We start from the raw sequence: 13,083 nt of genomic DNA, 5'->3' as shown, positions 1-13,083 counted from the left end.
TGTATTCCACTTTCTCTAATAAGGAGGTTGAGATTTACACATTGAAGACAAAAAAACATGAGATAATGATGGAGATTTTCTTAGAAAGGGAAATAAATTTCTTGAAAGCAAGATAATTGTTAAGATGTGTCTGTTAAAGAAGTTCTAATTAATAGCTTTAATGCTATTTGAAAAAATGCTTCCTAGTCAAGAAAACATTGTAATATGAAAAACATTGTTTATGAATACTGTATTTATAGTTTGGGCATGGAAACATTTTTGTAGGTTCTTGGTTGACTTGAAATATTTAAATACACAATTCTCCTTTCCCTGATATACCTCTAGAGCAGATAGTTGATGAAGTATAATTTTATTACATAAATTCTGTAGCCACATTACTTAACATCTCTAAAGCGTTAGTGTCCTCATCTAAAATATAGGAAGAATACTAGTACCTGTCTCACAGAACTGGCATAAGGGTTAAATGAGTTAATATATGTAAAGTGCTTGGCACACTGTAAGTGCTAAAAAAAAAGTTAGACACAGGAAGTATATAGATGTGTTAATGATATTCTGCATATATGTATATATGAAGAGTCATAGCATAACTGAATTCATTTCCAACAAGGTATTCAAAAGATAAAGGAATATGGTTACTGAAAATAGTTGGTTAATCTGTTTCATTTAGGAAGAACATATTAGATTGCTTCTTAATTTGATAACTGTTTTTCCTAGTTTGAAAAAGAAAAACAGCATGATATTCGATCATTCTTTTTACCGAAACCTAAGAAAAGACAGTTGGTGACCTCCTGTGATGAATCAGGGATATTCCAAGAGAAAAATACTGTCATGCCAGCAGACCCTGGAAAAAGAGCCACAAGACATATCATTGATTATGAAAGCAATGTTGAACCTGAAGCTAAAAGATTGAAGTCGGTCACCACCAATGACCACCGCAGTGCCCCAGAGGAGAAACCATCCCGGCCCAGGCAGACCACGGCTCTAGCCCAGGCAACCAGCCCAGTCCTTCCTGGAAAGGGCTGGCAGTGTGCTTTCTGCACCTATATCAATAACTCAGTGTTACCTTACTGTGAAATGTGTGAGAATCCTCCAGGCAGAGCTGGTGAGTACATGGAGTGGGGCCCTGGAGGGGGCTGGCGGTGTTGTCTTCACATAGTCTGTGTTTTTAGAGGCAACTGCTGTTAGCACGGGTTAGTGGGACTCGACACTGACTTCAGCTTTTAAGCTAGAGTAAGAACTTTACATAGTGAAGACTGAATTTATCCCCTGGTAGAATGTGGAAAGCTCCCAGTTCTGTCAAGAATGTATATCCCTGAGCGTCTGTGACATGGCATTAATTTGGCACAAATGGACATTTCTCATTAATGCCGGCAGGATGTGAATTCAGTGGGCAGGAATAGAAGCTCTGTTGCTATGGCAGCAAATATGCCTTATAGTCATAGACCTGCTGTTTTCTTTCTCCTGTAGATAATACTTGTTTTTAAAGAAATTATAGATTATTTTTGTTTAAATAGCAAAATAATCCAGGGTAGCTTCTTTGCCTAGTAAAATATACATTGTGTCCTGCTTCTTGTATGACAAATCATAAAAATTCCTCTATAGATCATCTTTTAAGAACCAATTTGGTATCTGTTTTATGAGTTTATTCTTTTCCAAAACATGCTATTTTAAAAGTAGAAATTATAAACATACCTCAGAGTATGTTTTTATAGCATGGTATTACATTTTCTGATGTTTTGTTTTTGAAATTAATTAATACTGAGGTTGTCTTAAGAAAAAAGATCATTAGTATTTCTTTTGTTTCCAGTTTGAGAGACCATTTTCATGGCAACTCAAAAGGCCAACTTGACAGTTTTGGAAGCTGGAAGAAATCATTTTATTTTATCAGTTGTAATAATTGTACACACCTCCTTTTCCATCATATGTGAACTCTTTAGAGAGTGACAGTAACAAAGAGTCAGCTAAGATAAAGGCTCTGCTACTGCAGTTGCTTCCTGTCTTTCTTGTTCTCCTATGTCTTAGTTTTAATCTGAAAGAAAATGTAATCAGTAGCTGAGTCTTTCCTCTTTCAATTCTGGGTGTTCCTACAAAAATGACAAGTCTGCCATCTGGGTGGTTATATTTGTAACGTGGACACCTGTTGTCTGTGAACTAAATTGGAACCACAAGCTTATTCCATATAATATCTCTCACAATTTGCATTATCTCATTCAATTTCCAACTACTCTAGACCATAAAAATAAAGTATCTCATGACTACAGAATAATGCCAGTTCACATTAAGTATAAGTTGAGTGATTTAGCAATGAAAATCATAGTTTAATAGGGTTTGTAGTTCTGATTTTTCTTTGTGACACCAAGAGCAACAGCAAAAGTTTCTAGACTCCTGATTTAATAAGCAAACTCACAAGTAACCTAAAGAAAAATAAAACTCCTTTTGTGACTATGAAAGTCTGACTAAACAGAAATACATATAACAGTGATACTACTGTGTATAAAAGGTTATAATTGTTAGATTAATATTATTGTACTTGGCATAATGATTTCCCACCCTAATTTGGATGTACCCTCAAAAGTACCGAAAAGCAGAATTAATTCTAATTCATCCAAAATTTTCAATCAGTGTTTGCTATATAACACTTTGAGGAAACAGAATCCAAAAAACTAAAGGAGAGGGGCGCCTGGGTGGCTCAGTCAGTTAAGCATCTGCCTTCAGCTCAGGTCATGATCCCAGGGTCCTGGGATCGAGCCCCTCATTGGGCTTCTTGCTCAGCGGGGAGCCTGCTTCTCCCTCTCCCTCTCCCTGCCGCTCCCCATGCCTGTGCTTTCTCTCTCTCTCTCTCTCTCTCAAATAAATAAAATCTTAAGAAAAAAAAAAAACTAAAGGAGCAATATTATGAAATTACAGTCCTATAAAGGTTGCTAATGCATTCTCCAGGACATTCAGTACAATTTGGTATAGTATATACTGAACACTAATATTTGTCAATAAATAACCCTTCTCTTGTGCTTTGTTTTTTTTTGTTTTGTTTTGTTTTTTTAAGTAATCTCTGTGCCCAACATGGGGCTTGAACTCATGACCCTAAGATGTAGAGTCGTATGCTTTACTGAGCCAGCCAGGTACCCGTCTTGCGCTTTGTTCCTAATATCCACATAGCTCATACTTGCCATATTACAGTTCATAGGCCCACACTTGTCTCCCGCTTGAACTGCGGCTCATCCATATGCCTCTGTCTCATCTGCACCTGCTCGTGTGATGGGTACCTCAAGGTGAACATGGCCCAAGGTGGAGTTCTTGATTCACCACCACCACACCTAACACCTAAATCTTCTCTTCCCTCATCATCCCTCCATGATGCTAGAAACGCAGGCAGCGTCCTTGATTCCTTTCTCTCCTCCCACACTTGATTTGTCAGGTTCTGCTGGCATAACTTCAAAGTCTATCTTGATTCTGGCCACGTCTTCCTTGCTGCTACCATCCTACCAGAAGTTACCATTTTCTCTCCCAGACCTCAGTGGCCTCCCAGCTAGCCTCCCTGTGGCCCTTCAGTACAAACAACCAGAGTGAGCCTTTAAAAACTCAGATGATTCCATTCCTTTACCTAAAACCCTCAATGGCTTCCATTTACATTTACAATCGGGTTTGAGAATACAGGCCCTCGGGCTGGGCCTCCTAGATTCCCGAACAGCCCTCAGCTCAGATGGAGTTCGACCCAGAGCTTGGCCCTGCCGACCTTTGCTCCCCAATGTCCCCTGATTACAAAACCTTGTTTTATTCTCTTGTTTTATTTCTTTTTCTTTATTCACTGGCCTTTATTCTCCTTCTCTGATTTTTTTGTTTCCTTGGTGATTGTCTGTCTCTGACACTTAGAATGGAAACTCTAGGAAGCAGGGATTTGTCTGTCTCATTCCTCACTGCCTGTCCAGCACCCCATCATTTGCACATGGCGCATTTAGTGACTCCCAGCAGGTGTTTCCAGAGAATGAACAAATATTGTTGACCGTGTTTCTTTTTATAAGACCTAGCTGTGACTTTTTAAAAACTGACCGTAGGGGCACCTGGGTGGCTCAGTCGTTAAGCATCTGCCTTTGGCTCAGGTCGTGATCCCAGGGTTCTGGGATCGAGCCCCACATCGGGCTCCCTGCTCCGCAGGAAGCCTGCTTCTCCCTGACCCTCCCCCTGCTTGTGTTCCCTCTCTCTCTGTGTCTCTGTCAAATAAATAAAATCTTTTTAAAAAATAAATAAAACTGACCTTAGAGTAAATAATGATTTTACCTAAATTTGTGTGTAAATTGTTTGTTTGATTTTCATAATTCTACAACTAGATAGCCTCAGCTCTACCCAGGATAAAAACGAAGATGAGAAAGGTGATCCTCAGAAAGACACTTCCAAAAACGTTTGGACTAGTTCTGACTGTGAAAAACAAGTCCTTGCACCCTCAGAACCTAACCCGTTGGCTGAAAGCAAGGAAGAAATATCAGAAATCAAGAGAGAAGACGGACTCACACCCCAGCCAGGTGATGGTAAGTCTGGTTTCCACTTCCAGTGTCCAGATGCAAACCATGCACGTGGATAGATAATACTGTTGATAGATTTGCTACTACTATCCCGTTCCAGGTTCCTTGCATTGCCATTTTTGTATTAAACATTTGGAACCACACACTGAAATACCAGATGGCTGGAAGAGCAGAACTGTGGGCATTCAGACATGACCCAGAGAGCAGAACTGACATGTAGCTCTGCCCATGCTGCCCCCAGGCCGCTCGCCCAGCCTCATCCGGGTCAGGCCCATCCACGAGTGAGGGTGAGGTTTTGATATTTGGGAGGTTCTTTTGGACAAAACAGTAAGATGGACATATTATTAACAGCTACTTAACAGATCATTAATCATTTGCACATGAATTTCTTTTAAATGGCTACAACTAATTGGCCTATTTTAAATTTAGGATTTTGGGTGTTTTTTTTTAAGAAAACGTTTTCAAGGTACATAATTTCAAGACTATATGAATCATGACTGCACTTGGAGCCAACCATGTAGTGTTTGGATTTATTTACTCTTTGGTTGATTCCATTCATTACTTCAAGCTGTGAAGGTGGGTGCATACCAGCCCATATGTCACACATCACTGTCGTTATGGGCCGACTGGCCAGAGTTGGTGAGTACTTTGGGGTTATTTTCTTTGTTAATCGGTTAGTGACCATAGTAACCCACAGACTGATGTTCTCATTATAACAACACCAAAACCGTTGAGATGGGACAGTTGAAGTTTTCCTTCTAAATCAGTTGCTATTAAACACAGATATAATTCAGAGTCAGATTCATTTAAAATGAAACGTTCATTTAAGAATTTCTGAGCTCAAGCCATTCTCCTTTCTTTTTCCCTCAGCCCTCCTTCCCTCTAATGCCTCAAGGTCTTCTCAAATAATGTCTTGGAATGGACCCTGTTTTAGGTGTGTTAATTTTAACGGTATTTAGGTAGACGGTGTAGTCTCAAGTGGGGTATTCCCTTCATAACTCTGGTTTCCTTCCTCCTGCTCTGACAGTCCCTCAAGTGCTGATGAAGCCCTTGTTGTAGGACAGCGTGTGGCTCACTGGACTAAACATCAGACCGAAAACAAACAACTCATGGACCATGAGTCTCTTCATCTGTGGCAGGGAAATTCTGGTTTGTTAGTTGGAAATTGGTCCCTTGATGAAGGCAGATGCTAGGTTTACTTACACATACTTTTCAAAAATCACTAGACCTTTAGAAATTCTATTCTGCCAGTGAAATTTGCCTTGGCCTCATCCACTCCAGACAATGCCAACTTTTCCCCCATTCCTGACTTCTCAGATCACTGGGCTGAGAATTCCATACAAGCGATAATGTTTCACCTCTCCCCACTAACATGGATTTCCATGAAAAACAAACAGAAGGGTGACAGGGGGCACACTATGTGAAAATGTTTATTCTATGCACATAAGCTCTTCTAGAACTGGAGTGGTATGTGCTTTGCGGGGACTGTGGTTTTGTTCTAACTGGAATTCTAAGGGTCTGGAAGGATGGCTGTGTCTTCACAAGATGCGTCATCTCTAGTCTCGAGCCATTAAATTATACTTCATGAAAATAATGACAAGAGAAATATGTTCCCCGATGTAGCTGCTAGCTACCAAGAATATCAACTGATTTGGAATCAATCCTATAATGCTTTTTATCAGAGAATGACTTCTGATCTTTAAACATTAATACATTAACTATGGTTCTTCAAAAAATCTGAAGACACAGTGATTATAGGATGCACTTATTTTATGTACATTAAAAAAGAAAGAAACTCTAAAAATTAAGCTGTGACTTAATACCCAGTGAATGAGAGCCCAGACCAGGTCAAACCACCCTCTGTTGCTTTGATATTTCTTTCATTTGTCCTGAGGGATTCGGCAGTCCTTCTGCCTTCATTGCTGAGCTTGGCATGTACTAGGGCAACCTTTCTGTACATCTCAGGATCCAGATGTGAGAGGGCTTCCTCTGTCTGCAGGGATCTCCTTTCCTTAGGTTCCATGAAGCACTTAGTTATTCCTTTGCAAGAATATAAAAAAATTTTGGTTCTTCCTCCAACGATACATATTTACTTCTTTAATATCAAATTTATCCTCTCCGGCCTTATATGCAAAATTTTTTGGTACGCATGATAACTTTTCATTTCAATACCAAATCATAGTGAAACGTTTTGAAGACATTGTAGAGGTAATTAAATTGAACTCATGTAGTAACAGACAATGCGTTTGACTCAAGTGTGGTGTTGAAGTAACAGTAGTATTGTAGTTATGACTAAGCTCATGGGTGCTCGGGCAGTGACAACCACTTCGCACCTGCCACTGGGCCAGCAGTGAGTGTAAAATGGCACAGTTACTGGCCGTACAACGTGCCAATCTCAGGGGTGTTAAAGTGTGGGAAAAGCTGACGTTTTTGAATTTATGAAATATGGGAATACTCCCAAGTTTGTAAAATGACCAGTGGCTTGATTAGAAAAATTAAAATATGATGACCTTGCCAAGTAGAATGACAAATCATAGACTTCTAGATCTGGGGAAGCACTTTAAAAGGTCACCGAGGAAAAAATAAAATAAAAATGATGATGATGAAAGTCGTTCAGGAACTGTGGCAGAGGTTAAGGGCATAGGCTCTGTAGCCACATTACTGGTCTTCAGTCCTCTTACTGGTGGTGTGACCTTGGGCAAGTTAAGTTGCCTCAGTTTTATCCTCTGTAAAATGCACTACTTATTTCTGAGAGATGTTAATATATGTACTGAGAACAGTGCCTGGCACATTGTAAGTACTTGATAAGTGTTAACCATAATTATTATTTAGATCCACTGTGTTAACCCTCCCTCTCCTATATATATTGGTCAGTGAAACTGAGAAGTGGTAAATAAAAGAAGATAATCAGAAAAAAACTTGTCCACATGTCCCCTTTTCTGAATGTGAAGTACTGGGTCATAGGGAATCTGGCATTTAAGTGGCCTTTCACAGAGCTGGATTGCTGCTGGTAACCAAAGTGGTGCTCCTTCAGTCCCAGCTTAAAACCACTCTTGGAGAAGTCCAGATTCTAGACTCCTTTAAGACCGATTAACAACTCTCGGTGGAGGAAGTTCTCTCTCATACCTAACTCATATCTTTTCAGCTAATTCCTAATTTGTTTCTCTCTTATGGGGTCATTAGCAAAAGTGCAAAGCAACTGGTTTCCATATAAGCCAATGTGGTCTTAGATGGCCTGCCATCGTAGTTTTATTTCAAGTGCAGACACATGTTCTTTGTCAAATATGTTGATATGTTTTATATAGCTCTTTCATCATTCTAACCCAGAGAAGATTAAAATAAGCTATTTTGGTTAGAGGAGAGGTAAGCCTTCAGGTTCTTTTTTATCTTCTTAACTAGAACAGTTGAAGAGTTCAGACAACTTGCCAGTGTATGATACCTTGATGTTCTGTGCAAGTAAGAATACTGACCGGATTCACCTCTATACTAAGGTAAGCATCATGCAGATTCTGTAGCTTGAAACATACAAAAGGCTTCCTTTTTTTCATGTCTCAGTGGAGATATTTAATTTTATTAACAGTGATATAGGTATCTGGTTCTTTTTCTCCTTAAAGCTAATTCTAAAATTCTTTTGTTAAATCTAAAGACAATGAGAAGCAAAACAGCGTAGTAGTTAAGAGCACAGACTTCAGGGCCAAACTGCTTCAATTCATATCTGTTACTGAGCATGGAATCTTGAACATATTACTTAACTGCTTTGTGCCTCAGTTTCCTCAACTGGAAAATGTGGAGAGGAGTTGTTGCAAGGGTAACATGAGCCAATTCCTGTAAATCACTTAGCACTGTGCCTAGCCATAAGAAACTCTCAGTAAGAGCTCCTAGATGTGGTATACACACACACACCCCACATGTACACAATGGCATATTATGCGGCCAAAAAGAACAAGATCTTGCCATTTGCAACAACACGGATGGACATAGAGGGTATGATGCTAAGTGAAATAAGTGAGACAGAGAAAGACAAGTACCACATGATTTCACTTATGTGTGGAATCTAAAAAAACAAAACAAATGAACGAACAAAGCAGAAAAAGACCCATAAATCAGAGAACAAACTGGTGGTTGCCAGAGGGGACAGGGTGGGGGCATGGGCAAAATGGAGGAAGGGGAGTGGAAGTTACAGGCTTCCAGTTATGGAGTGAGTAAGTCACAGGGATGAAAGGTACAGCACAGGGAATACAGTCAATGATAATGTGATAGTGTTGTATGGTGACAGATGGGAGCTACACTTGTGTGAGCACAGCATAACGTATAGACTTGTCAAATCACCATGTTGTACACCTGAAACTTATATAACGTCGTGTCAACTGTACTTGCAAAAAAAGTTAGCTCCTTCACAGATCATTTGTAGCAGACGCAGCACCTTTGCCAAAGCCTGACTCTGCCCATCCATGTCGAATAAATTCTAGGAAGCTTTAAAAATATGATTGCTTGGATTCATGCCATAGCCTAGGTTAGTGGTGCTCAAACTTTTTAGTCTCAGGAGCTCTTTGTACTTTTATAATTTGTTGAGAACCCCAAGGAGCTTTTGTTCATGTGGGTTATATCTGTTGATATTTACTGTATTTGGAATTAAACTGGAAACACTTAAAAATATTTATTAACTAAAGATAGTAATAACCCATTGTTGATACTCATGTCAATAGCTTATTTTTATGAAACGTATTTTATAAAACAAAGATAACATTTAGTGAGGAGAGTTGGCATTGTTTTACATGTTTTGGGGATTTTTTTAAAAAAATTATTCTAGAGAGACACAGAGAGCGGGGTGGGGGGGCTGGCGGGGAGCAGAGGGAGAGGGACAAGCAGGCTCCACGTTCAGCAGGAGCTTGACACAGGCTGGATCCCAGGACCCTGAGACCATGACCTGAGCTGAAATCAAGAGTCGGACGCTTAACCGACTGAGCCCCCCAGGCGTCCCTTCACTGTTTTATATTTTTACCAGTTTCTCTAGAGTCTTAATGAAGACATTGGGATTCTCATATCTGTCTGTCCCTGGGTAACATCACTGTGCTTTTGTGAGAGGATGAGGGTGAAAAGGGCAAATGTTGTTTTACTGTTATTAAGAAAACACTTTTGCCTTTGTGGATCCCCTAAAGTGGTCTCAGGGGCCCTGTAAGAATCTGTGGCCTAGGTAAACTAGTGTGAGTATTTGAGGAAAAACTTGTTGAGATGATGAATACTTTGCTCTACAGTATCAAATTCCTAGTCTTTATAAGTAAAATAAAATATTTGTAACTTCTTATACTCATGAGAGCCTACTGAAAGAATGCCTTTTTCAAGATAACTTAGGTTACAGGTTTTACACTAAACCAAATAGAAATATAGATAGATGGCGGGCTGTGTAATAATCTCCAGTGCCAACTAATAATTAGAAGGGATTGCTAGAAGATTAAGAGATGACTAGGATCGTGAATGTCAGAAGCCCCACACTGCTTCTGTCATGGGACCACAGCCAAGAGAGAGACACCGGGAACAAAGCCAGCCAGGGAATGATGCTTCTCTTTAAGGCTTGGACCCCTGTCCACCATGTGGAACCTCTGGGTGTGGAGGGAGCACAAGGCCTTCTCAGCTCATGTAGAGGCAGGTCTGAGTGCCTGAGCACCCTCATCTGCAGTGTGGGGAGAGCTCCAGGCCATGGTTCCCAGACCACCATGTGAGAATAATAGAGAACTGGTCCCCAGAGGCGATTGAAGGTCAAGAACCCAAAAGGCAGACACCGGGCAGAGTACAACACAGAATTCAGAAGCCCTTAAATTCCTTACACTTTTTATTCTGTACAGTGAAAGCTCTGCATCCTGGGTCATCTGATCAATGTTTTCACCCCTTTGGGTGGAGATAGGAGAGAAACTGCAAAGTCCTGGTGCGACAGCCTCGCTGACCCACCTTCTAGTTCCAGCACCCAGCCTGCGTCGCGTGGGCCACCTCACCTTCTTGACATCTCTCTTAATAGTCTCAAGTGCATTTTTATGAATGAGCTAAATACTTGCATGTCCCTTTACCATAAAATGTTATTCAATTAATTTTCTAAATATGAGACCCTAAGCAGAGGACACATGAACAGTTCTTTTCACAGCTGTAAGGTGAGCTGAGGTGAATCTGGAAGTAGGAATTTGGATAAAAACCCCTTAAAAGGAAGATCAGTAACAGCTGTTTAGCATCCTATGTTGCAGTAACAGTGTCCCTCTAAAGAGCTATTCATTTTAGCCAGAATCCCAAGTCTAATTCAGAGTTTATAGGAACCATTACGTGTCTAAACTTTGAATCAGTATGTTAAGTACTTTTTGTGTGTTTTTTTCCAAAGTGATTGTGGAAGCTGTAACTTTCTTTTCAGCTGAGAGAATTCCAATATGGGTTCAGCTTTTATTGATACAATAGATTTTCACTTGCAGAAGTTTTTCTTCCCCTTTATAAAAGAAATACTCATATTTAAACCTCATGTTTAACTGACTACAGCCCTCTACGTGGTATTTTTACCCTTAAGAGGAAAGCAGTGGAGGCATTCAGAGCGCCTGGGGGCCTGGCCCCTCTGCCCAGCATCCACGCAGGGCATCTGTGTGTGTGGAATCTTGTTAGAATGTGCCGCCTCCATTTATCTTTTAGGAATATTGTGCCATAATATAATTCTTTACTTTTTAAAATAATTAGTAGTGCCTATAGACCAGATGGATTAATAATGCCTTCCTAATCTATAATCAGGATGGAAACCAGATGAACTGTAACTTCATTCCTTTGGATATAAAATTAGAGCTTTGGGAAGACTTACCTGCAAGCTTTCAGCTGAAACAGAATCGCTCCCTGGTAAGACTAGTTCTGTGCATTTGTTTTAAGTTAAAATCTGTTGAGTAATTTAAGACCATTTTCAGTTTAATAAAAGTAAAGTTACCTTGTGGCCTGGTGCAGAGTCAGATCACTGGTCGCATTTTCGTCAGTCCAGGCACTGCCTATGATTTACCTTGGTGCTGAGAATAAACGTGAGATCTGTTTCCTTGGTGAGTGATCACACCTAGGTTGCTGTTTCTGTGGATAGAATTATCCTCACATCGTTTAATTTCTCATTCACAGGATTAGCAACTGTGGTATATGTATCTGACAGAATCTCATTTTATCTCTGACGGTTAAGTTCTAACAATGGCCAGTTCTGAGAGCAGGGACGATGCCGTGCTGGGGGACTCTGGCATCCTCAGAAGCGCCGTATACAGCCACAGACCAAGTACACGCTCGGAGGCCTTAAGCCTGATCTGTGGCCAATTGACCTTCACTGCTGAGAAGGATCAACATGGGTGGGGCTGACAGCATGCAGCGTACCACTTTTTACAAGAGAATAGTGATTATGTTTCTGCCCTTTGAGTGAAAAGCAAACGTTGCCCATGGGTCAGCCATACCCGTCTTAAAGGAAAAGGTAGCAGTGAGCTATTTTCTCTGGTATCATTGAATCCTGATTCTCAGATTCCCAGAAAATAGCCAGTTACATATAATTGACTAATAAGCAAGAATAATAGCGACCCTGGTAAAAATGTGCCAGATTTATTGCTGGCTGTTTGCCTATGAGAAGTCAGGCAGTCGGGTACAAAGCGATTCTCAGATGTGGCGCTGAAACCTGCCGCCGCTGGAAGACCCGCTCTCCCCAAGACCACTTTTGCCTCGGCTACCGCTGGCTTTGTGCTTCTAACAGCTGGGCCTCTTTTGGTCTCGCTGAGCACATTGTTGCCATTGGTCCCTATGTGCATTAAGGACATATGCTGGATGTCCTGAAATGTGTCTTTGGGTTGAAAGAGACCTCTGCAGAACTGGCCACAGATATTTTACAATAAAGATATGAAGATGCATCAAACTGAAGAAAGCCTTAAATTGTGACATTCAGAAGCCTATTTGGGGATATAATAAAACAGCAGTTTTCTGATGTGATATGGGGCTTACTTTCAAAGGAAGATGCCTGGTGAGCTGGTTAACTCTTCATTACCTCATTTTCTGCCAGATTTTGAGATTTGTTCGAGAATGGAATAGTCTAACTGCCATGAAGCAAAAGATAATCAGGAAAAGCGGGCAGCTCTTCTGCAGCCCAGTTCTTGCTTTGGAAGAGATCACAAAGCAACAAACCAAGCAAAACAGTACTAAAAGGTATGCATTGTCTTTCTTTTTTATTTTGTAGTTCATTATTTGTCATGGTTATTTCTACGGGGGGGCAGGGGGAGAGACATTTTATGTAACCAGTAATGAAATCCTCATGAGTTAAGAGAAAATTATACATAAAATAACAGCTTATTTTATAGCAACATAATTAGATATTTTGTGAATTTGATCAAATCTGCTGGAAAAAATCAGGTTTTCTGGGTCTTGGTCCCATGAGTCCCCACTCATCAGGAGAGAGGCCAGAGTGACAGGCGGGTGTGACCTGTGACCTGCCAAGCCCGGGACACAATTTACAACAGGAAGACAGGTCCCTATTAGAAGAGCCGCTGCCCTGCGCTCCTGGAGCGTGAATCTGGGTGCCATGCAGCAGGGG

General features: G+C 40.6%; 1 protein-coding gene across 4 annotated transcripts in view; it reads left to right on the top strand.

Moving 5' to 3' along the window:
• Positions 1-13,083, top strand: part of ZRANB3 (zinc finger RANBP2-type containing 3) — a 309,431-nt gene that overhangs the window by 283,241 nt on the left and 13,107 nt on the right. For all 4 annotated transcript variants that reach the window (XM_078070719.1, XM_078070718.1, XM_078070720.1 and 1 more), the window contains 5 exons: positions 715-1,102; positions 4,326-4,523; positions 7,917-8,008; positions 11,277-11,378; positions 12,556-12,698. In XM_078070719.1, coding sequence (XP_077926845.1) covers positions 715-1,102; positions 4,326-4,523; positions 7,917-8,008; positions 11,277-11,378; positions 12,556-12,698 — 923 coding nt within the window. The remainder of the gene's footprint in view (positions 1-714; positions 1,103-4,325; positions 4,524-7,916; positions 8,009-11,276; positions 11,379-12,555; positions 12,699-13,083) is intronic.

This window comes from Halichoerus grypus, chromosome 4, assembly GCF_964656455.1.
Source record: "Halichoerus grypus chromosome 4, mHalGry1.hap1.1, whole genome shotgun sequence".
In the NCBI taxonomy this organism is placed as follows: domain Eukaryota; kingdom Metazoa; phylum Chordata; class Mammalia; order Carnivora; family Phocidae; genus Halichoerus; species Halichoerus grypus.
The sequence above is the reverse complement of the archived record's forward strand: the minus strand, read 5'-3'. Positions and strand labels throughout refer to the sequence as shown.